Source organism: Thermobia domestica, chromosome 4 (assembly GCF_964235325.1).
Source record: "Thermobia domestica chromosome 4, izTheDome1.hap1.1, whole genome shotgun sequence".
Lineage (NCBI taxonomy): Eukaryota > Metazoa > Arthropoda > Insecta > Zygentoma > Lepismatidae > Thermobia > Thermobia domestica.
In genome coordinates, this window is record NC_137457.1 from 287,782,986 (window position 1) to 287,808,285 (window position 25,300).

Sequence of the window (25,300 nt, forward strand, 5' to 3'; positions counted from 1 at the left end):
TCATTGCATGGGGCGGCAAATCCTTAGGGTTTCTAAATCTTGTCACTCTCTCTCTCTGTATATATATATACACAGTACAACCCCTCGAATCCGAACCCCGGAAATCCGAACACGTTCTCAGAGAAAAAATTAACTACAGCTATAAAATGAAAAAAAAAAAAAAAAGAAAGAAAGAAAGAAATTAATCACACAAATTTAGCTTTTTTGGGGTTTTAACATGTTTAGACTAAATGCTTATTCAAAACGTTATAAAATACAGTTAAGTTTAGATAAAATAGGAAGTAGTTTACGTATTTCAAAACATTCAAAACAATGAAATCATTTTAGGTTAACTGGAATACGATTCACACGAAAAATTGCAACACAAGATTAAACAAACACTGATTTTTCACTTGAAGTCAGTTATAACAAACACTGATTTTTCACTTGAAGTCAGTTATCTTTAACTATGGAAGATTAGAAATTCAGTGACGAAATAAGTACGTAATATTATTTCCCGGGTAATCCGAACTCCCCGAAATCCGAACAGGCTTCAGCCCCAATTAGTTCGGATTTGAGGGATTGTACTGGATATATATATATATATATATATATATATCGCAATTTGCTACACAAAATCCTAGAAATGCAATGGAAACGAAAAATTCTATCGGAAAATGCGATGCATCCATGATCATATGAATACGGCTTATCATTATCTTTCCTTTGTGACAGAACGGTTCTCTTGCGATCTTACAGACAGTTAAAGCTCAGTGATTAGTCTTCTTGGAAATCTGATGTTTACCTTTAGATGTCAATTGGCTCTCAAGAACACAATCTACTACTTACTACAAACCAAATTATTGGAAACAGACCGTATAATTGATGACAGAGACCATATCCTCTTCGACACTTTATTCTATCTGTAAAGCAAGTGGCTCAATGACTCTCCAAATCCTAGACTCAAGCTTACTTTTCAAAAACTAGATTACCAGCTAAAATACAGAACCTTAGTAGTACTCTTTTCTGCCCTCCTATTTTTTCATATTTGTTTCATAGTACTAGCCTAGAAATATATATCAGTTTTGTTATGCTCGCTAATTTTACATTGAAGTTACGGAAAAAAGTAGTGTTCGGTTTAAAATACGGAAAACGAATTGGATTCGAGTAGCAGTTGGTTACAATTAAAAACTGGCTCTTGTGGGAAATACGTTATTTTATTTTATCGTAAAAAATATAGCTGACTTCGTGGTGCGTGATTCCAATCACCCGTTTTTTCATGTCATTACGGATTCAAAACTTAATTTAAATAAATAAATAAATAAAAACTTTATATGGACAAATTCGTAAACAGCCATCAGTTTTATCTGTTGCCGAGAGTGCGATACAAAACTTACAAATTGCACTGCAAATTTAAATTTATTTCGCATTTTGTTACACAAAAGTCAAAATCTAATAAATAAATAAATAAATAAAAATTAAAAAAACAAGCTGATGTATATATATATAATACATTGTTAACTAGCAGATTGTTGCACCTATTTTGCTTGCCTTTTTTTCAAACGGTGATACATGTCCCTTAGAATGGTTCTCATACTACTTTAAATTAGGTTTGCAGTAAACTTCTTGTTTCATTTTATCGGAGAAGTGCTTTTTTGCTACAAATAAGAGGAACTGAACAACATACATTTACTTAAAAAAACCGTGTTTATATCTTTCATTACAAATAACTATATAAATATTACAAAGGTTACAACCAAGTTCTCACTAATAATCTCTATCACTCGTCATCACTCGGACTGTTGTCATTGTTTTCTGCATTCTGTTGTGATTCCAGGTCCCGAAGTCGAGACATAAGCTTATTGCCAAAGGAATTTCTGTACTTAGGGCTAATAGAGTCAAGAATTGAGTAAGGAGTTTCGAACCACTTGCTTTCTTCGTCCGTAATCACATCGTAATCTTTGCCTACTATGCGAAATCCCATAGCTGTCAGTTCAACACAGTATCTTTCGTTTTCTGGAGTTGTCACATTTAAGTAAATACACTTATTAGTATTCTGTAGCTTGGTTGAGACGACAATTTCCTTCACATGTGCTTTTACATCGTCAATAACTGCCTGTGCTTCTACTTTCCACTGTTCCTCATCAAGAACCTTCTCTGCACGGTCACTCATGTTTACCTCTGCAAAGAAATGATTTAAATTGTTAACTGTTATGTTATATGATACATAAGTCTAATATGAAAAGTGTTATGATCAAATTTAGTAACCTTACATATACGCATATGATGACCAAAATTTTCCAAATGATTAATATTTCAGTGACAATTCTCGGTTGTCCTTTATCAGACGTGGAAAGCGAGTTTATAACATCCTATGCAAGAACAAGTCGATCACTCACTATCATGCAGTAACTTCAGTGTTAAAAATAAAATAAAATAAATAAATAAAAAAAAAATTCAAGACTTCAATAGGGAATGTCAATAACAGTAACACTAATCATAGTGAGAAATGTAAAAACATTATTCAAAACTATTCCAAAATAAATTTACTCATTATGAGGTCCTTGCAATATTTTCAGTCCACGCAATACAGTACAGAAGTAATTGGAAAACATCTTAAGACTGCAGTGTGAAGCTGTGTTGGCAAATATATATTTTATTATCTTTATTCAAATTGTTAAATTAGTAATTTTTTGTATAAACTTTATTTTTTTTTCTACAGAAACTAACGTAAAATGGAAGAAATGAAAATATTTTACTGTATACTGGATATTTAACCCTTTGACTACCATTTTTTTTTAATGTGAACGTACTTTTATATGTATGACTCCTTTAATGTGGGATATTCCTGACATCTGTACACAGTTTTGGAAACTAAACACAGTCTCCTGGTTACATCTAAGAGAACATTTTTTAATTTTTTTTATAGAATTTTCTAAAAACAAATTTCCAACGATGTTTGAATTATTTAGATGGGACATATGTATCCCGTTGCTAGTCAAAGGGTTAACTTCTATTAATTCAATTTATGATAATATTATTCCAATCATTGTCCAAAATGCCTTTTTCATTGTTTAGTTTTGGATCGTTTGTTCTGATAATAACTCTCACATACATTTTTTTCTGTTACATTTGAAGCACGGCACAAAATAGTGATGTTCCATAATTTTGGAAAATTTAGTGCTGAATAGGTGTTTCTACGCCTTTAATTATAATTGGTGTTTCCGTTATTGAAACTTTATGTTGGCATCTTCAGGTTCAAAATAACTTCATTATTTCCATTGGAGTTACAAATTATGATCGACTTACTGTAGACGATGATTCGTTATTGTATTGGAATAAGCAAAAAAAGAAATATTTAGTTTAATGTTCCCACTGTATGCTTAAAAAAGAGATGGCGAAAGAAATACAGCTGAGATAATCAGTGAAGTTATAAGATTGCAGCGCGTCAAAAGTCACGCATTACAAATATGAGAGAGAGAGAGATAGATTGTGAAAACTGCAGCATAAATCATCTGAATTATCAATAAGTCTTCTCGACTAGGCTCGCATCCACAGTATTGAGAGGTGTACTATAAGGTTTACTGGGACACCTTCCATTTTTTGGACTAATTTTCAGCACAATGGAGTACGAAAACAAATTGTTAAAATGTAGTCATTTCTGAATGCCTGCTAATTTTTAAGAATATGCTTCATATATTTGCATAAGGTCACAGGGTGACCTCATGCTTCGGTTTAATTTACAGATCTTGTTTGCTGTTCCGAAAACTTATTGGGGGACCTAACGCACCGCTTTTAATAAAATTTCATTATACTATAAATATTTATTTACATTTGTTAAATAATTGTAAAAACTATTGTCAAATCAAATATGGATCCTAAAAGGTACAGGAGTGAAAAAGACTTAGATGTACTTCAGAAGTGATGTACGTACCCGACCAATAGCTTTAAGGCCGTGAGAAGTGAGCAAGGACTTGAACTAAAGAAGCGGATGAAATGGGCTAAAGAAACGAATCCAGAAACAGCAGATCAGAATACGTGGAATCTCAGGACCGTAACTGGTAGGATTTACGACCTACCAGGTTACGCCAGGTTATCCGAAACGCGTAGATATAATTTGCACCCAGGAGACTAAATGGAAGGATTCCAATATCAAAGAAAATAAGAGCTGTATACGAGTACAAACTCATAAGCACGAGCATTGAAATTATCTTCGATAAAAATATGAAGGAGAAATTGGAGGACGTGGATAGAGTAAGCGACGGAATTATGATAGTCAAGCTCGTGTTAGGAGAAAGAGAAACCTTGAATGTAGTCAGCGCCTATGCCCACAAGTTCGGTGTGATGATACAAAGCAAGAATTTTGGATGGAGCTAGATAACACTAAGCACTCTGAAGAATTGTTTGTTACATCGGAATCTTATTTTAGCACGAGATCTAAATAGGTGGACGATCAAGATCAGGATATCGAAGAATACATGGAAGGTATAAATTGGGAAACAAAGACATACTAGTAGTGGAAACATACGATATTGTCATCCTGAACACGTTCTGAAAGTAAAGATTTGATTTGATTTTTCAGTTTAGCGTCCCTTTCAGCAGTGAGCCCACATGAGACGTGGACCTACAACTTAACGTGCGATCCGAAGCAGATGAGCTCCCGCCAGGAATCAAAAACCCAGATCTTCCACATATAAAAGAGGCAATTCAAGGTTTCATCTTATAGAGCACAGAAACTCTACGTACGTAACGCAAACTGCAAAGTAATACCAGTAATAACACTGCCTCGCAGTAGGTGACATTTACAAGGAAAAAGTACGAGAAAGAGACAAATCGTTTCCGTTCGAACGAAATGGTGGAAACCAGATGGGACAAGTGCTGAAAAGATTCGAAAGGAAAATATTACATCGCAAGTACTGAAAATGAAGGAAGACAAGGTCCATGTGAAAGGGAAGTAGTGTCCAGAGTATCAGTAGCAATCAGGGAGAAATAAATGAAAGAGGCGGCAGAACTCGAAAAATCAACAAGACCTGAAGGATTCAAGCTAAGAAAAATGCCAAGAAGGCAGTGAGTGTAGCAAAAATCGAGGCTTATGATGAGTTATACAATCATCTGGAAACAAAAGAGGAAGAACAAATGGAATATGCTATTTGGGGACGACATCGTGCCGGTAAGTGAGAGCATGGCAACACTGCAAAAGAAATTGGATACCTGGAGAGAAGCACTGAGAAGTGCTCAGAAGTAGTAAAACCAAGACAGAATATTTAAATTGTCCATTCAACATCAACAAAAATGTAAACGAAAATACAAAAATACGACCGAACGAAAAGGAGGTGGTAATGACGAAGAAATTCAAACTAATTGAAATCGATATTACAGGAAAATGCAGCATTAAGAGGAAGATGGAAACAGCAGAATTAGAAATGGCTTGACAACATGGAGAAAGGCGGCAGGAATATTGTGTCACCGTCGGGAATCAATACGACTTAAAGGAAAAGTTTACAAAACAGTGGCGAGACATACCATATTATACGGAGCGGAATGCTGGACGACGAAGAGATGAACAAAGGCAGCATTTTATTTATTCATCATAAAATTTAGTCTACATATCTGGGTCTTCGAAGATCTCCTTGTAACATCCTCATTAATAAAGAGAAAAAAACAGATTACAATTAAATTCAAGGAGTATTTCGAAAGAGTAGGGCATAAATAATTTTAAAAAATCCAGTACAAAAATAAATTAATTAAGACAAAGAGTGAAAAAGTGAATGACTGGACCGGGATCTCCCGCATACAATGCCGATGTGTTAACCACTGTGCCACCCAGTCCGCTTCCCAGAACAGGCATACACTCACTCACTCACTACTGAAGTAGGTGATCTCCACTCAGACCGACTGGGTGGCATCGTGGTTAACGCATCGGCACTGTATGCTGGAGATCCCGGGATCGAGTCATTCACTTTTTCACTCTGTGTGTTAACGAATTCGCATCTGGTGTGTAAAAATAATAAGTTTCAATCAGTTTGCAATATAATGAAACAGATTACTCTACTCCAAAAATGAAAATATTTTCCTATTTTTTAAAAAATCTTATACAATTTTTCAAGCTTGGAAAAGAGGACGCGGATAAAAGAGAATATTTGGCGACTCCTTAATATGCAGAAAATGAAATAATACTTTTCGGTTTATTTTGTTTATTAAGACACATTTCCGAGCATTACCAGCATCAACTGCCTCAAGCCCGCCACATGTGAGGGATGACATCCCTCGGTGAGCACACGATCTGATCAAGGAAGGAAGCGGCCCGGGGCCATGTATATTACGTATAAAATGAAATATTTCAGTTCAACGTCCCACGATTATTCTGTTAGGCTACGGGAGACGGATAATTGGTGAAATGAGATTATGTAAAGAAATGGGAGCACCTTGAGAGAATCCACAGACACGATATTGTCCACCACAAACTTACCTGGCCGTAGATCGAACCTCACCCCACGCATCAGAGGTAAGAGATCTATCACTGCGCCAGCATATCCCCCCACGTATATTAGGTATCATCCCAGCAATTGACTAGTAAGAATGATGGAAATCCAGAACCTCACTTAGGACTGCTGGCCTGCCACCGAAAGCCAAATCCGGAATCGCTCGCACTGAAGGCGAGATTGTTAACAATTTCTTCCGACAACCGATTTCCAGATGGTCCACCTACTTTTTTTTATCGTCAATGGCAGATATTCGTCGCAACAGGCCAAATAGTAGTGTTACGCCGTCACCTGTTCCAGCTTACCATGCGTTCCTGGTTCTCAACAGCCGGGACCTATGCATTCGTCCAGTAACTCATTTCCATTCGAGGCGAGAAAAGTGTGGTACGGATTGACTTATACTATGAGGATTGGTCTTACACAATTGTTTGTGCACTCGCCAACTACCGGATTTAACTCCTGTCTCTAGTTCGAATCTCACGTTTGTAGTAGATTTCGTTGGGTATTGCATAACTATGCAAACCACAAAAACTCAAACACAAAACTTCTGCTCTTAAAACAGGTTTTCAACAAGGGACTTTCTTAGGAGAAAGAATATCTTCTCCATGTAATTCCTATAATAGAATGAATTTCTAAGAACGAAGTGGTGGATTAATGATATGACCAATACACACACACAAACCAATACACACAGTATTTGTCCACCACAAAGCGCACTAGCTGCGAGCTGGGATCAAACCACGGACACCATACATCAGAAATGAGCACTTTACCACTGAGCAACCTACCTACCCCCCCCTCCCCGACATGATTTAAGAAAGAACATACAAACCTACACCTAAATATTGGTACGTGCTTTTCGTATTTGCCTTCTCTCACGCGCAAATGCACTGTTGCTACGCGTCTGCCTCCTACTGATGCACAGGACCACCAAATCAACCGGAATACCAGCAAATCTTCGTGATTAGAGGGCTCATAGTGGTCTGGTCTCTTGTAAATAGTTGAAAAATGACCAAAAGCACACGAAAAATTGACCAAAAAGTGACCAAAAGAACACGATAAAGTGACCAAAATCTCTAATCTAAATCTAAAGGACGCACACCTTTTTTCCGCTTCGGCCCCCCAACTGATCTCCTGCCTTGACTCGGATAGATAACATTCGTGCTTTTGGTGGCCACCTAGCACAGGTTGATTTGTTTTGGAACTGTATGCCCCTAACGTAAAGTAACGTAATCTAACCTAACTTAATATAATCGAACAAAATACAACCGAATGCAGTGCATTTTGGTGCTTTTTTTTTTTCAGTTTTCAAAGTGGTCCAGCGATACGGCACTAATGTCTAAAGTTGTGACCCCGCGTAGCCTAGTCGCTAATGTTCTCGTCTTGGCTTATGTTTAGCAGAAGGAGTCCAGCATTTTTTTTCTAAAAAAAATGTTCACATTTTGTTACACTTCGGTAATTTCTGTTCACATTAGGTTAGTTTGGTAATAGTATACAACAGTACCTCATCATCTTCTGTGCGCGTGGATACTTCCTACTGTTGCGTTACGTATAAAAATGGTTTTATTACATTTAGAAGTGGCAATAGAACACGCAAGAAACCCAGATCATGTATTCACAATCCAACATGAAGTGTGAATACACCGTGATCTGCGTTTCTTATGTGTTCCATTACCACTTCTACATGAAATAAAATCATTTTTATGCGTAGTGCAACAGTAAGAAGCCTCCACGTGTACGTGACATGCGATATGTGTTTCAAATCCTCCACATATACTCATACACTACGTACAAGGGCACATTATTATTGTTCGCATACCATAAAACACAACGAAACGCAACGCAAACCGACGTACATTTTATTTTATATTACTCAGTAATTAAATGAGAGTGGCCTTGTTACCTCATTTTCAAGTTCCTAGATCCTCAATGAATAATCCGTAAAAGACTGCACTTCGTTAGTCTTTGCTAAATGATGAGGTACTGTCGTATACTAAATCCATTTTGTATTTTGTACGTGCTTCTGGACCCCTCGTTTTTAATGCGAGTGCCTCAAGTCAGATTTCGGTGGGGATACTCGCGCGAAATATAGTAAAAAGCCTTTTCAGGCCTGCCATTCTGGAATTTTCCCTGTATTTCCCTGTATTTCCCTTATTCAGATTAGGCATATATCTAAAGGTGCCGCTTCCTTCCCCCGTTTCTCGGGTAGTGTGATTGCAGACGGACGCCATCCTTCATATGTGACGAGCTATAATGGCCACGCATCCCGAAAGCTCAGACCAGTAATTCTTGTCAAAAAGGCAACGTTTATAGAATCAATCTATAGCGTGATAGGTGCAATTTTACTATACGGAACCATAGATTGTAAAATGTACGGAAAAATGTGGGAAAGCCTTCGATTTACCCAATATGTGTCAACAGAACCCAACGACACCCTGCGGGGCTTTAACCTGTTCCTACTCCTACTGCTACCCCTACTCCTACTTATACTATGGATCCGTATAGTAAAACTGCACGGCGTGATATTTGTTGTGTATCTCACCTTTAAACTTTCTTGCTAGGCTATTCGCGATTTGAATATTTCTTGTTCAACAGATCTTAATAATTCAATGGTAATACTAAACTGTCTAATTTTGTGCACTATGTTGCATTCTCTACTTAGATTTTTCAAATCCAGAACATCAGATGAAAACAGTCACATTATGAAAGCATTTTAAAAAATCACCTATAAGTAGCTGAATACACCAAATAAATTGACAAACACGTAAGTTGACACGAAGTAACTACATCCAAACACTACAAAACAGAGGCACGAAATATAAGAAAAAAATTACCATGTAAATTCCAATTCTATAGAACCTATTGAAGTCGAATAATGTTTCATATGTTGATGTTATATTTTTAGATTTATTACTTCTTAATTTTACAGTAATTTTACTTGTACTTTATTGGCGTAACATAATATATAAAAACAAATCAATTATCAAAACAACACACGCATTATCCCATCTTTCTTGTTTGATTTGCAAGCAATGTTGCAGTTTCATGATGATAAAAGTTTTAACTAAGCATTTAACCATATGTAAATTCCAATTCTATAGAACATATTGAAGTCGAATAATGTTTCATATGTTGGTGTTATATTTTTAGATTTATTACTTCTTAATTTTACAGTAATTTTACTTGTACTTTATTGGCGTAACATAATATATAAAAACAAATCAATTATCAAAACAACACACGCATTATCCCATCTTTCTTGTTTAAATTCAGTGTTGCCAGGTCCCCAGTTCGAAAAGTCGCTACTGTACCGTCAAAATTCCGCCACGTTCCACTATCCTTACTGAAATTCCGCTATTTTCCGTTACATTATAAAATAATACTTAAATGATAAAAAAGAAAGCTGTAAACAAAGCTGCACATGTCGTAAGTGCCAGAGGCCAGTTGCTGGGATTTCATCAAATGTGATTTTAATGAATTTCGAAATGAATTAAATGACTTTACTTCCGTGAGAGCTTTTGGTATCGCATTCCATACTCTCGGACCTGCTCTAGAAAATGATCCTTGCACTATCTTCAGTTTAAGTTACATGCAACATGGCGGCTAGAGGTTGTATACAAAAAACAGTAGTGGAAGCAAATTTAAGTAAAGGTATTAAGTTGTGTAATTGTGGGGCAAAAAACAATGCCAATAGTATTATAGAATATTGTGATGAGTGTGAAAATAAAATGAGAAGCAGGGACACATTTATAAGCAAATCAAAGCTGATAACTCTTCAGGTCCCCAATCATGCTTTGGAAACAAAAGACGGTAATGCATCAAAAAAAGTCAACTGTGATTGTGACATCGAAAGTGTAGAAGCATGTTTAAAACTTCTAACAGAAGATATACAGGAACTGAAATCTGAGTTGAATGCACTAAAAAGTGAAAACATAGAACTTACTACTAAATTGCTACAAGTCACTAACGTCAGCCTAGTGCAAGGAGAAGTGCAAGGTAAAGAAAGTAAAAACAATCCACATCATATACAGGATTTGTATAGTGATGCTGTGAAAAATAACACAGTAAAACAACAGGGGCGGGATAAAACTAGAAATTGGACAACGGTAAAGAAAAAAGACGGCATAAATCGTGCAAAAAAGCAGCAATCATTAGCTAGTGATATTGAGGTAACAAATAGGTTTCAGGTACTGAGTACTACCAGTGAGTTAACATCAGGACAAAATTTTATGATGCGCGAGTCAAAAAAAGTCGTAAACGGTACACCAGTGCAAAATAAATTAAACCCAGTATTGATGGTAAAGCAAGTTGAAGACTGTGATTCAAAAGTGAAGACCCCAAATTTTCATGTGCAAGGGAATATTCTACTACTCGGAGATAGTCATGGAAGAGGTATTGCTGAAAGAATGAAACGTAGTAGTGCAAATGTGTCAATTGTTGGGATTGTGAAACCAGGCGCAGGACTCAGTGAAATAATTAAACCAGTAACGAATGATAAAGTTATGACAAAAAATGATACTGTTATTGTGATAGGTGGTGCAAATGACGTTGCAAAAAATGACTCTCGTAGTGTAGTTGAAGTATTAAGAAAGACCTTACCCAACCTAACACATACAAATGTCATAGTAAGCACTATACCGCACAGACACGACCTTATTGGAGCATCAATTGTGAATAAAGAAGTGCAGAAGACTAATAAAGAAATAATAAAAGTGTGTAAACATTTCAAAAATGTTAAAGTGTTAGATATTAGCAACAGTCCACGGGAGTATCATACCAGACATGGGTTGCATTTCAACGGGATAGGTAAAACAATTTTGGCAGAAAAACTATGTAATCTAGTCAAACAGCAGCCTAAGAGGGATCCTATACCATTAGCATGGCAAGTCTCAGTAGAAAATACGAAAGGTGTAGCTCCTGTAGTACTTGACAGTAGAAATACCAAAAACAAGAGCCTTGTTCAATTCAACGAAAATGCACGCTCTATTGGTGTAAGTTTAGATTATGTGGATAGAATTAGTTTAGTACAGAGGTCAAATGATTTAAACCAGAAAGCAGAAGATAGTAGCAAGGTGATAGCAGATTATGATGGCGTTATAGGGTCAGGCCAAATTAGCAGTAACATTAGTAAAGTTAGTAGTGTTAGTAATCTTAATTATGAAAACAAGTTATTGTATCCACGCACAGAAAACAATCGAGTGAACGATGTAACTACAGAAAACGGCCAAAAGCTAGAACGACGGAAGAGAACGCGAAAAATATTATCCAGTGATTTTTTATGGTAGGGGATACCGATACTACTAAATGTTCAAACACTCGTGAAACGCTAACAAATTCAAAAACAAAATTTACGCATGACAGAAGAAACTTAAAGAAACAAAATACTACACATGTATCGATAGGTAATATTAATATTTTTCATCAAAATGTTCAAGGTCTCAATAAGGTAAAAATTAACATGCTGGAGGTACTACTTTCCACTGAATTAGATAATATACATGTAATCTGTATAACGGAACATTGGTTAAAATTAGATGAAATAGAATATTATAAAATCCATAACTATACATTAGTAGAGTGGTACTGTAGAACGGGTACCCAAAGAGGGGGAGTTGCGATATATATTAAAACAGGATTAGAGACAAATATATGTAAAAATTTTAATTACCTCAACACCGAAAAAGACTTTGAGTCCTGTATAATGGAGTTACCGAAACAAAAACTATTTATCATTTGTATTTACAGAACCCCAAATAGTAATATTAAAGTATTAGCACACAATTTAGATGAGATACTGAAAAAATTAACTACCCCAGGTAATAAAGTAGTAGTAATAGGTGACCTGAATGTTAATTTTTTGTCAAGCGAAATCGATAAAAACGTACAGGTTCTTATTGATTCATACAACTTAACGCCAGTAGTTAGGGAACCCACCAGAATAACACCGACAACAAAAAGCGCAATAGACCAAATGCTCCTAAACAAAGATGTCTTAGAATATTCCGTGAAAGTTTTCAATACCGGATTTTCCGACCATGAAGCTCAAATTTTTACTATTCTAAATGTAACCAGTAGCAATATTAATAGAATATCGAAAACTATCACTAAAAGAAATTTTAGCGCAGACAATGTGGTCTACTTCAACTATCTCTTAAGCGGTGAAACATGGGAGGAGATCTACAAGCAAACTACAGTAGATAAAGCCTGGGAATATTTCCTTAACATATATAGTAACTATTTTAATGCAGCATTCCCGACTACCACTCGTAAAATTTACACACATAAGACAAAGTCGTGGATAACTTCAGGAATAAAGAAATCCAGCAAAACAATTAGAGAGTTGACACAAAGAGTCAAACAAGAGTTATCGAACCCGGAACTTAATAGATATTACGCGAATTACAAGCGCATATATAGACGTGTAATAAAAATGGCTAAAAGAATGGAATATGACAAACAAATTGAGCATTCAAAAAATAAATCAAAAACACTTTGGAAAATAGTAAAGAGTGAAACAAACAGTAAAGCATCTTCTAGGGAGATAGGAAACATTGAATTGAATCATGTAGATACTAAAATAACTGACCCAGTATTAGTTGCTAATATTATGAACAACTATTTTACTGAAATCGGAAATAAAAGTGTAACGGGTACTAAATTCGAAAAAAAAATCTACGGAAGATAGGCTACAAAAAACGATGTTCCTTCAGCCAGTGATACCTAACGAAGTTGCTCAAATAATTTCAAAGCAAAAAGACAAATGGTCAGTAGGTTTTGATAACATTCCAATGACAATAGTGAAGAAAAGTTCCGCTTATATAGAGGAACCTTTGACATATCTTATAAACCTTTCCTTTTCATCAGGACAGTTTCCTCAAAAATTAAAATTAGCACGAATTAAACCAATTCATAAAAAAGATGATAGGTATAAGGTAGAAAACTATAGACCCATTGCCTTACTTTCGCCCTTCTCAAAAATCATTGAATCAACTATGCAAAAACGTATAGTAAGCTTCTTGGAAAAATATAATATAATAGATATTGCTCAAAATGGTTTCCAACGCAAAAAGTCAACTGAGACGGCGATATTTAATTATCTCGATTATATTCGGGATGCATTAGACGACAGGAAAAAATGTACTGGCATTTTTCTTGACTTAACTAAGGCATTCGACCTTGTTTCGCATCAAATACTCCTCGAAAAACTAAACAATATCGGTGTAAGAGGAGTTGTAAATAAATGGTTCCAAAGTTATTTAGAAGATAGAAATCAAGCCGTAGAAATTGATTACACGGATCAGCGGGGTACAAGTTTCAAATATACCTCTGACATCAAACCAATAAAATGCGGGGTGCCACAAGGCTCTATTTTAGGTCCTACTCTCTTTATAATTTTCATCAATGATTTTCCAGCTTACATAAAAACAGCCAAACCAACCATGTTTGCTGACGATACAAGTCTAGCCATTGCTGAATACACTGACAGTAAAATGAGAGTTAGTATCGAACAAACAATAGAAGAATTAAACTCATGGCTTGAAAATAATAAATTAAAATTAAATACCGATAAAACTACAGTAATAAACTTTCATCACTCTCGAAATACACATGTAAATAATCCTATCATATCTATTAAAAATAAATTTATAGATAACGTTAAAGCAACGAAATTTCTAGGACTCTGGGTAAGTGATACACTAACGTGGGATAGGCACGTATCTGTACTCCAAAAGAAACTTTGTAAAGTGCACTATGCCTTAAAAAGTGTGAAGACATCATTCAACATATCAGCCTTAAAAGTAATTTATCATAGTCAGTTTGAGAGTCTACTTACGTATGGAATAGTACACTGGGGAAACGCAGCAGAAAGTAAGACAATTTTTAAGATTCAAAAAAGAGTACTGAGAACAATGAAAGGTACAAAATCAAGAGTATCATGCAAAAGAATATTCCGTGAGCTTAAAATTCTCCCACTGCCTTGCCTTTATATATTACGAACGGCAATCTTTATAAGAAAATATCTGAAACCGTCTCTTAAATGCAACAGTGACATTCACACATACAATACCAGAAACAAAAGCGATTTTGCAATTCCCATTCATAATACAGCACTTTACCAAAAAGGTCCAAAATATACAGGAATACAAATTTATAATAGCTTACCCATCAACATAAAAAACTCAGAATCTGATCACCTCTTTAAACAAAGACTAACAAAGTACCTACAAGAGCACTGCTTTTATACTGTCTCGGAATTTTATAAACATGCTCAAGCTAGAAACTTGTAGTTGTATGAATCAATAGTAAGGTATTTTATTTTATTATTACATGAATAGTCATATTTATTTATATATTATTATAATCAAATATCTTGAATACGTGTTTCCTAAATACTAAATGAAGATAGCATAATGTAAAGAAAAAAAACTATAGATTCTCGCAGTATGAATAAAATCAGGTAGATGAATAGATAAGGTATGGTATTTCTATGTACATATATGTATCATGTTGTAAGACTAAGTGATGTATAAGGTAGTATAGTAGTAGTTTATTATATAGACAATAATAGAATTTGACATGTTCTATACCGCATGTACAAATGTACAATACTGTGGTCTCTTGAACGCAAAATAAATAAATAAATAAGTAAAAGTCACGGTCAATGCTTATCATTCTTTTATTATAATGTTCTTTATTAACATATTAACATTGTGTAATACAGGACGGTAGCCAGCCCAAAACTGTAGGGGGCCCGGTAGAAGTTAGAAGAGGCCCGATCCAATCATATTATACTTTATCACTATATTATAGTTCGTTTGCAAGCCTACCGTGAAAATTGTAGGGGGCAGCAAAAATTTAGGGGGTCAACCCTCTATCCCCCACGAATACGGGACTGGTGTGACATCAGTTGTAAACATTTTCTTCTTTTAAAAATAGAAAAACTGAAAGAAAAGGGATACATTTGTTTCATTCGTTACTGCATACAATAACTTCTAAATAATTATGTAAGAATAATTGCAATAATGTCATTTGACAACAAATTAAACAAAGATTAGCGTGCAAATAATGTTGATACATGTATCAAATATAAAATTTATAAAATGTTCCATTGCAATTACCTTCAAGAAAAAGTACGTTTCCGTTTAATGCTATTTTTTAAAATTTCTCTCCCTAAGAAACTACTATAAAATACTATTTAACTGCATAAAAATCTATGCTTTTGTCTCAACAGTATTTCTACCTTACAACAAGTGGGACTTCTCTCTCCAAAACCATACATACTCTGATTAAGCCTGGACAAGCATTAAATGCACAAGATAGACTTCACCTTATGCAGAGACTTTTTGACGTATAATTAACGTCATACTAAAGGCCTGACTACTGCAGGAAACATATGTTTGGCTAGCTTTAGACAGAAGCATTTATCGTAGCAGATGCTGCCAAAAATCTCGTGCAATATTCTAGGGCTTCAAAAGTATGTGGTACTTTTACACGGTAGCATTTTGATAAGCATTTGTTGTGACGTAGCAAACAAATAACTGGAGAAGAGCGCAATTACTGCTCCGACGCAATACTGCTCCGAAACTAAAAAAAAGAGATTTCAGTTACTATTTCTTCTAAAGCCCTTTGTTGCATAGGCTTATTATGATACTGCTGCAATCGGACTACAAATGCAGGGGAAAACGTTACGAAATAGAGCAAGTTCTATCGACAAGAAATGCCATAGGATATAACATGTCATGGGAAATGCTATAGCATTTGCTACACGGTAGGATATCAATGATACGATTTTTGCTACGAGAAATGCTACAATAAATGTTTGCGTCTAAAACTAGCCTTACTCGAGGTCTTTAGTATGTCACTAATCACGTGTAGGAACGACTCTGTATAAGTCCCGACTTGATTAAATTTTGTCACGTATTTTCTAACCTAACATAAACGTTTTGTAACCTAATTTTTGGTCACTTCTTTCAAGCTATGGGGAAAAATTGTAGGTTTTAAGATAGGTTTTCAAAAGTCGCTACATTTTCCGTATTTTTCGTCAGTCGCCGCAGTAGTAGGGACCCCGTTATATCGAGCCGAGTCAGCAAAAATTTTTGTGACGTCATAGGTCAAAGATCAATGACCTTGGCCCGGGGTCAATGACCTAGGGGTACCTAGGACCACCCCCTCTAAATTTTGGCAGGGGTACCTTGGCCCACCCCCTAAATTTTGGCAGGGGTACATAGGACCACCCCCCTTAAATTTTGGAAATTGCCAAATCTAAAAATTTGGTATGGTAGCCTAGGACCATAGTATGTACCTCTATCAGTATTGGGTGTCTATGTCGTTCCCTTTCATGGGTAAAAAATTGCCAAAAAGTCAAATTTCGGGGGTTTTTGACCTAATTTATCCCCTTGGATGAGGTGTTATTACCCTATATGGTTATATGGGCGTATACAGGGGTCCATTCCCTTTCATAAGACATGGGTATATTAATGCACCCCTTGAAAAATTTGGGAGGGGTACCTTGGCCCACCCCTTAAATTTTGGAAATTGTCAAATCTAAAAATTTGGTGTGGTAGCCTAGGACCTTAGTATGTACCTCTATTAGTATTGGGTGTCTATGTCGTTCCCTTTTATGGGTAAAAAATTGCCAAAAATTCAAATTTCGGGGTTTTTTGACCTAATTTATCCCCTTTGATGCGGTATTATTACCCTATATAGTTATATGGGCGTATACAGGGGTCCATTACCTTTCATAACATATGGGTATATTAATGCACCCCTTGAAAAATTTGGGAGGGGGTACGTTGGCCCACCCCTTAAATTTTGGAAATTGCCCAATTTAAACATTTGGTATTATAGTACCGGACCCTAATATGTATCATGATAAATTTGGGTGGTCTACCTCGTTCCCTTCTAGGGGTACACAATTGCCAAAATATAAACGTAAGCAATACGTTGTACCACGTGTTTGGTTTCGACCTAAGTTATCCCTTTGATGAGGTGTTATTACCCTATATGGTTATATGGGCGTATACAGGAGTACATTACCTTTCATAAGACATGGGAATATTAATGCACCCCTTTAAAAATTTGGGAGGGGTACCTTGACCCACCCCTTTATTTTTAGAAATTGCCCAATTTAAACATTTGGTATTATAGTATAGGACGCTAATATGGATCACTATAAATTTGGGTGGTCCACCTCGTTCCCTTTTAGGGGTACAAAATTGCCAAAATATAAACGTAAGCAATACGTTATACCACGTGTTTTGTTTCGACCTAAGTTATCCCTTTGATGAGGTGTTATTACCCTATATGGTTATATGGGCGTATACAGGGGTCCATTACCTTTCATAAGACATGGGTATATTAATGCACCCCTTTAAAAATTTGGGAGGGGTACCTTGGCCCACCCCTTCATTTTTAGAAATTGCCCAATTTAAACATTTGGTATTATAGTATAGGACGCTAATATGGATCACTATAAATTTGGGTGGTCCACCTCGTTCCCTTTTAGGGGTACAAAATTGCCAAATTTTAGTACAACCACGTGTTTGGTTTTTAACCTAATTTATCTCCTTGGATGAGGTCCTATTACCTTATATGGTTATATGGTCATGTATAGGTGTTCATTCCCTATCATAAGACATAGGTACATTGGTGCACCCCCCAGGAGGGGTACCCAGGCCCACCCCTTCAATTTCAGAAATTCTCCAATTTAACCATTTGGTATTATAGTACAGGACCTCATTATGTATCATGATAAATTTGGATGGTCCATCTCGTTCCCTTTCATGGGTACGAAATTGCCAAATTTAGGTACAACCACGTGTTTGTTTTTTGATGGGGTACAAAATTGCCAAAATATAAACGTAAGCAATACGTTGTACCACGTGTTTGGTTTTTGACCTAATTTATCTCCTTGGATGAGGTCCTATTACCTTATATGGTTATATTGTAATGTATAGGTGTTCATTTCCTATCATAAGACATAGGTACATTGGTGCATCCCTTTCAATTTTAGGAGAGGTACGTACCTTGGCCCGCCCCTTAAATTTTGGATTTTTTCGATTTAAGCATTCGGTATTATAGTACAGGACCTTAATATGTATCATGATAAATTTGGATGGTCCACATCGTCCACTTTCATGGGTACGAAATTGCCAAAATATAAACGTAAGCAATACGTTGTACCACGTGTTTGACATTTTGACCCAATTTATCTCTTGGATGAGGTCCTATTACCTTATATGTTTATATGGTTATGTATAGGGGTCTATTCCCTATCATAAGACATAGGTACATTGTGCACCCCTTTAAAATTTGTTAGGGGTACCTTGGCCCATCCCTTAAATTTTAGAAATTGCTCATTTTATATATTTGGTATTATAGTACTGGACCCTAACATGTATTATGATAAATTTGGGTGGTTTACCTCGTTTCTCTTTCATGGGTACATGTTATATGGGTATGTACAGAGGTTTATTACCTTTATATGTTTATGTTCCCTTTTAAATTTGGGGAATTATCAAATAACAAAATTCGGTAAACCTTTTTCTAGGACCCATTGTAGATGTTGGTGTTCCTCTTATGGCCAAATATTCAAAATTTAAAGGTTATTGACCGGCTTTATTATTGAATAAGTACAGGATTTATTACTTTTTCATAACACACAGGTGTATTTGTGTACCAATCTTAAATTTTGGGAGGGGTACATTTCTTATTGTCATATCAATAATTGGTAATGGTTCTTAAAATTGGATAGTATCTCATTCATTGGGTAAATCATTGTGAAATATGAGTATGATCACGTAATCAGTTATTGACCTATGATGGAATTAGGAGTCCAGGACATTGGAACATTGAAACTTTGTAGGATAATTTGAGAATTGCGTCATTGGTTTTGATTATTCCCGCCAAATATAAACGTAAGCAAGACGTTGTACCACGTGATTGTCCTTGATGAGGTAGTGTACAGGGATTCATTTCCTTTGTTGTGGTACTTCTTAAGTTTGAGTACACACACACTTCTAGAAAACAGTTGGTTCTACTCAGGTAAACAATTGACGGACATTATTGACATTATTGAACATATAATGATATGATTAACTCTAATACTTAGGTATATCAAGAGAAGTATTCTTTAAATTTGGGAATGGTGATAAACAGAATTTTAACATAAGGTGTGAAATTTGAAACAATACATTGAACTTTAGTCACAGCTCATAGTCTAAGATCATTGGTGGTGATTGATTTGAAATCTGATAGCTAACCTTATTGAATCTTATGACTCATAGACGAAAGGCAATACATGCTACAACACTGGCAAAATTATTGTTAATGCAATTTGATTGGTTGATCACTATCTTTCCTGCAATCTGATTGGTTGATCACTATCTTTCGTGCAATCTGATTGGTTGATGATTTCCAAATCTTTGCTGTATTCAGTTTTAAGTTTTGTTTAACATTTAAAAATCTTGGTTTCGTTCAACATTTTGCACTCACTGATAAATATGATCAAAACCGTTTATTTGTTAATCTAATAGTTAAAAACCGGATAAAGTTTGACGGTTAACCGTGAAACGTAAAATTTTTTTAGTTTGAAATTTTATTGCTTGAAATTTTTTGTTTGAAAATTTTTTCGTTTCCAAATTTTTTTGTTTCAAAATTTTGTTTGAGATTTTTTCGTTTGAAATTTTTGTTTGAAATTTTTTTCGTTTGAAATTTTTTGTTTGAAAATTTTTGTTCGAAAATTTTGTTTAAAATTTTTCGTTTCCAAATTTTTTTGTTTGAAATTTTTTGTTTCAAAATTTTGTTTGAAATTTTTTTCGCTTCAAAATTTTGTTTGATTTTTTTCGTTTGAAATTTTTGTTTGAATTTTTTTTCGTTTCAAAATTTTGTTTCAAAGATTTTTGTTTGAAATTTTTGTTTCAAAGTTTGAGTTGACATTTTTAAAAGTTTGTGCACCCATTAGTAAAGAACTGGAACTGTTTAGAACAAAAACCTTTGACAACATTGTGGTGCAATAGTACACGTCAGAACCTGGGGTTGTACTTGAAATGAAAAAACACAATTCATTGAAATGGATCATTTTATTACACTCCACATACATCCATACCAAATAGTGGTTCTGGATATTGTCGATACAATGTATTTTGAACTTCTTGCACTAGTTTGTCTTTAGCATATAATTTTAATTCCAGTTGAAGTCTTTTAAGGTCTAATGCAATATCAATTGGTGGAAACTCAATGTCCATTTGATCACAAATAAACTGTTTATCAATACAGGTATGCACCCACGAACGCTGTTGACAACCATCACAATATCTAGATACATGTTGTACAATATGCATAACACATTTTTCAAAATAGTACTTTTTCAGGAATATACTAGTTTTGTTGCACATTTCCACTGCATGTTTCACACACTGAAATACGCTGATGAATTTGTTCCATTCAGTTTGTGTTAGATACACCATGTTACGAGGAACATGGAATGTACTCTTTTTACGTAACAGCACCATCTTCTCTTCGAGGACTGTACGCAGCACCACTTCATGATTTGAGCCTAATGATTTGACTATGGTCACATTTAGCTCATCATGAAAATAATCGTTCATTTGGTCGATTCGTGAACATAATATTTGCCATTCTTCACAGGTCAGTTGTACACCAAATTGTTCTGCTTTGCCCAATCGAATCACTGGTTCAAATGTTCTAGCACTGATACCAATCATCACATGTTTTGTTTGAAATATATTTATTGGATAATAGCTTGCGAAGATGAACTCTTTATCGTTAGAAGTACACATCTTTCCTCCTGAAAAGCACTTGCTCAAATGATTTCGTGGGATGACACTGTATTTGCTGGTTTATAGTTATTGCTGACGTCATTGGTAAGGAATGTGCTGATTCATGATTTCATCACAGTTGCTGACGTCATGCCGACCAACCACATTCATACAACTACAGCTGACGTCATTGGAAAGAAATGTGCTGATTCATGATTTTGCTGACGAATCCGGCTGTGTACTAAATTCAAGTTGATGACTTCGACCCAAGAATCCTTTGTAACATAAAGATACAGATCCAGTATTTAAGAAACGCAGCAGTTCTTCTTGTTTTGATGCCTCCATGGGTAAATATCTTGCTGGTAAAATTATATTCTTATCATTTTCAAGCTTCACTACGATTCTTACTCCAAACTTTGTAGGGATCATTTGGCTAGCTAAGATTCTATAAGGTACATTCTGTTGTAAATCAGTAATCTTGGTAAATGATTTCATCACATCACGTGTGTTTAGAAACTGCAGACAAGTAGCCATGATGACGTTATCATGAATACTAACTCGAACGATACTTATATATGATGCAAAACTGATGACGTTGCATTATCATGTTCTGACGTGCACCACAATGTTGCCAGATGTTTTTGTTCTAAACAGTTCCGACTAGTGCATACCTGTATTGATAAACAGTTTATTTGTGATCAAATGGACATTGAGTTTCCATCAATTGATATTGCATTAGATCTTAAAAGCCTTCAACTGGAATTAAAATTATATGCTAAAGACAAACTAGTGCAAGAAGTTCAAAATACATTGTATCGACAATATCCAGAACCACAATCTGGTATGGATGTATGTGGAGTGTAATAAAATGATCCATTTCAATGAATTGTGTTTTTTCATTTCAAGTACAACCCCAGGTTCTGACGTGTACTATTGCACCACAATGTTGTCAAAGGTTTTTGTTCTAAACAGTTCCAGTTCTTTACTAATGGGTGCACAAACTTTTAAAAATGTCAACTCAAACTTTGAAACAAAAATTTCAAACAAAAATCTTTGAAACAAAATTTTGAAACGAAAAAAAATTCAAACAAAAATTTCAAACGAAAAAAATCAAACAAAATTTTGAAGCGAAAAAAATTTCAAACAAAATTTTGAAACAAAAAATTTCAAACAAAAAAATTTGGAAACGAAAAATTTTAAACAAAATTTTCGAACAAAAATTTTCAAACAAAAAATTTCAAACGAAAAAAATTTCAAACAAAAATTTCAAACGAAAAAATCTCAAACAAAATTTTGAAACAAAAAAATTTGGAAACGAAAAAATTTTCAAACAAAAAATTTCAAGCAATAAAATTTCAAACTAAAAAAATTTTACGTTTCACGGTTAACCGTCAAACTTTATCCGGTTTTTAACTATTCGATTAACAAATAAACGGTTTTGATCATATTTATCAGTGAGTGCAAAATGTTGAACGAAACCAAGATTTTTAAATGTTAAACAAAACTTAAAACTGAATACAGCAAAGATTTGGAAATCATCAACCAATCAGATTGCACGAAAGATAGTGATCAACCAATCAGATTGCAGGAAAGATAGTGATCAACCAATCAAATTGCATTAACAATAATTTTGCCAGTGTTGTAGCATGTATTGCCTTTCGTCTATGAGTCATAAGATTCAATAAGGTTAGCTATCAGATTTCAAATCAATCACCACCAATGATCTTAGACTATGAGCTGTGACTAAAGTTCAATGTATTGTTTCAAATTTCACACCTTATGTTAAAATTCTGTTTATCACCATTCCCAAATTTAAAGAATACTTCTCTTGATATACCTAAGTATTAGAGTTAATCATATCATTATATGTTCAATAATGTCAATAATGTCCGTCAATTGTTTACCTGAGTAGAACCAACTGTTTTCTAGAAGTGTGTGTGTACTCAAACTTAAGAAGTACCACAACAAAGGAAATGAATCCCTGTACACTACCTCATCAAGGACAATCACGTGGTACAACGTCTTGCTTACGTTTATATTTGGCGGGAATAATCAAAACCAATGACGCAATTCTCAAATTATCCTACAAAGTTTCAATGTTCCAATGTCCTGGACTCCTAATTCCATCATAGGTCAATAACTGATTACGTGATCATACTCATATTTCACAATGATTTACCCAATGAATGAGATACTATCCAATTTTAAGAACCATTACCAATTATTGATATGACAATAAGAAATGTACCCCTCCCAAAATTTAAGATTGGTACACAAATACACCTGTGTGTTATGAAAAAGTAATAAATCCTGTACTTATTCAATAATAAAGCCGGTCAATAACCTTTAAATTTTGAATATTTGGCCATAAGAGGAACACCAACATCTACAATGGGTCCTAGAAAAAGGTTTACCGAATTTTGTTATTTGATAATTCCCCAAATTTAAAAGGGAACATAAACATATAAAGGTAATAAACCTCTGTACATACCCATATAACATGTACCCATGAAAGAGAAACGAGGTAAACCACCCAAATTTATCATAATACATGTTAGGGTCCAGTACTATAATACCAAATATATAAAATGAGCAATTTCTAAAATTTAAGGGATGGGCCAAGGTACCCCTAACAAATTTTAAAGGGGTGCACAATGTACCTATGTCTTATGATAGGGAATAGACCCCTATACATAACCATATAAACATATAAGGTAATAGGACCTCATCCAAGAGATAAATTGGGTCAAAATGTCAAACACGTGGTACAACGTATTGCTTACGTTTATATTTTGGCAATTTCGTACCCATGAAAGTGGACGATGTGGACCATCCAAATTTATCATGATACATATTAAGGTCCTGTACTATAATACCGAATGCTTAAATCGAAAAAATCCAAAATTTAAGGGGCGGGCCAAGGTACGTACCTCTCCTAAAATTGAAAGGGATGCACCAATGTACCTATGTCTTATGATAGGAAATGAACACCTATACATTACAATATAACCATATAAGGTAATAGGACCTCATCCAAGGAGATAAATTAGGTCAAAAACCAAACACGTGGTACAACGTATTGCTTACGTTTATATTTTGGCAATTTTGTACCCCATCAAAAAACAAACACGTGGTTGTACCTAAATTTGGCAATTTCGTACCCATGAAAGGGAACGAGATGGACCATCCAAATTTATCATGATACATAATGAGGTCCTGTACTATAATACCAAATGGTTAAATTGGAGAATTTCTGAAATTGAAGGGGTGGGCCTGGGTACCCCTCCTGGGGGGTGCACCAATGTACCTATGTCTTATGATAGGGAATGAACACCTATACATGACCATATAACCATATAAGGTAATAGGACCTCATCCAAGGAGATAAATTAGGTTAAAAACCAAACACGTGGTTGTACTAAAATTTGGCAATTTTGTACCCCTAAAAGGGAACGAGGTGGACCACCCAAATTTATAGTGATCCATATTAGCGTCCTATACTATAATACCAAATGTTTAAATTGGGCAATTTCTAAAAATGAAGGGGTGGGCCAAGGTACCCCTCCCAAATTTTTAAAGGGGTGCATTAATATACCCATGTCTTATGAAAGGTAATGGACCCCTGTATACGCCCATATAACCATATAGGGTAATAACACCTCATCAAAGGGATAACTTAGGTCGAAACAAAACACGTGGTATAACGTATTGCTTACGTTTATATTTTGGCAATTTTGTACCCCTAAAAGGGAACGAGGTGGACCACCCAAATTTATAGTGATCCATATTAGCGTCCTATACTATAATACCAAATGTTTAAATTGGGCAATTTCTAAAAATAAAGGGGTGGGTCAAGGTACCCCTCCCAAATTTTTAAAGGGGTGCATTAATATTCCCATGTCTTATGAAAGGTAATGTACTCCTGTATACGCCCATATAACCATATAGGGTAATAACACCTCATCAAAGGGATAACTTAGGTCGAAACCAAACACGTGGTACAACGTATTGCTTACGTTTATATTTTGGCAATTGTGTACCCCTAGAAGGGAACGAGGT

The 25,300-nt window shown here is 35.0% G+C and overlaps 1 protein-coding gene across 3 annotated transcripts; it reads right to left on the reverse strand.

The window, feature by feature from the left end:
* Nucleotides 1-1,667: 1,667 nt before the first annotated feature.
* LOC145684142 (GSK3-beta interaction protein-like) lies at nt 1,668-9,720 on the reverse strand. Of its 3 annotated transcripts, none has more exons than XM_081756081.1 (2): nt 9,296-9,720; nt 1,668-2,160 (listed from the first exon to the last, which is right to left on the reverse strand). In XM_081756081.1, the coding sequence occupies exon 2, from the start codon at nt 2,150-2,152 to the stop codon at nt 1,760-1,762; it is 393 nt and encodes a 130-aa protein (XP_081612207.1). In that variant the 5' UTR covers nt 2,153-2,160; nt 9,296-9,720; the 3' UTR covers nt 1,668-1,759. The 3 variants fall into 3 exon arrangements, with proteins under 3 accessions (XP_081612207.1, XP_081612210.1, XP_081612208.1); XM_081756084.1 differs by having other exon boundaries at nt 9,187-9,303; XM_081756082.1 differs by lacking the exon at nt 9,296-9,720 and adding an exon at nt 9,004-9,180.
* Nucleotides 9,721-25,300: the final 15,580 nt, after the last annotated feature.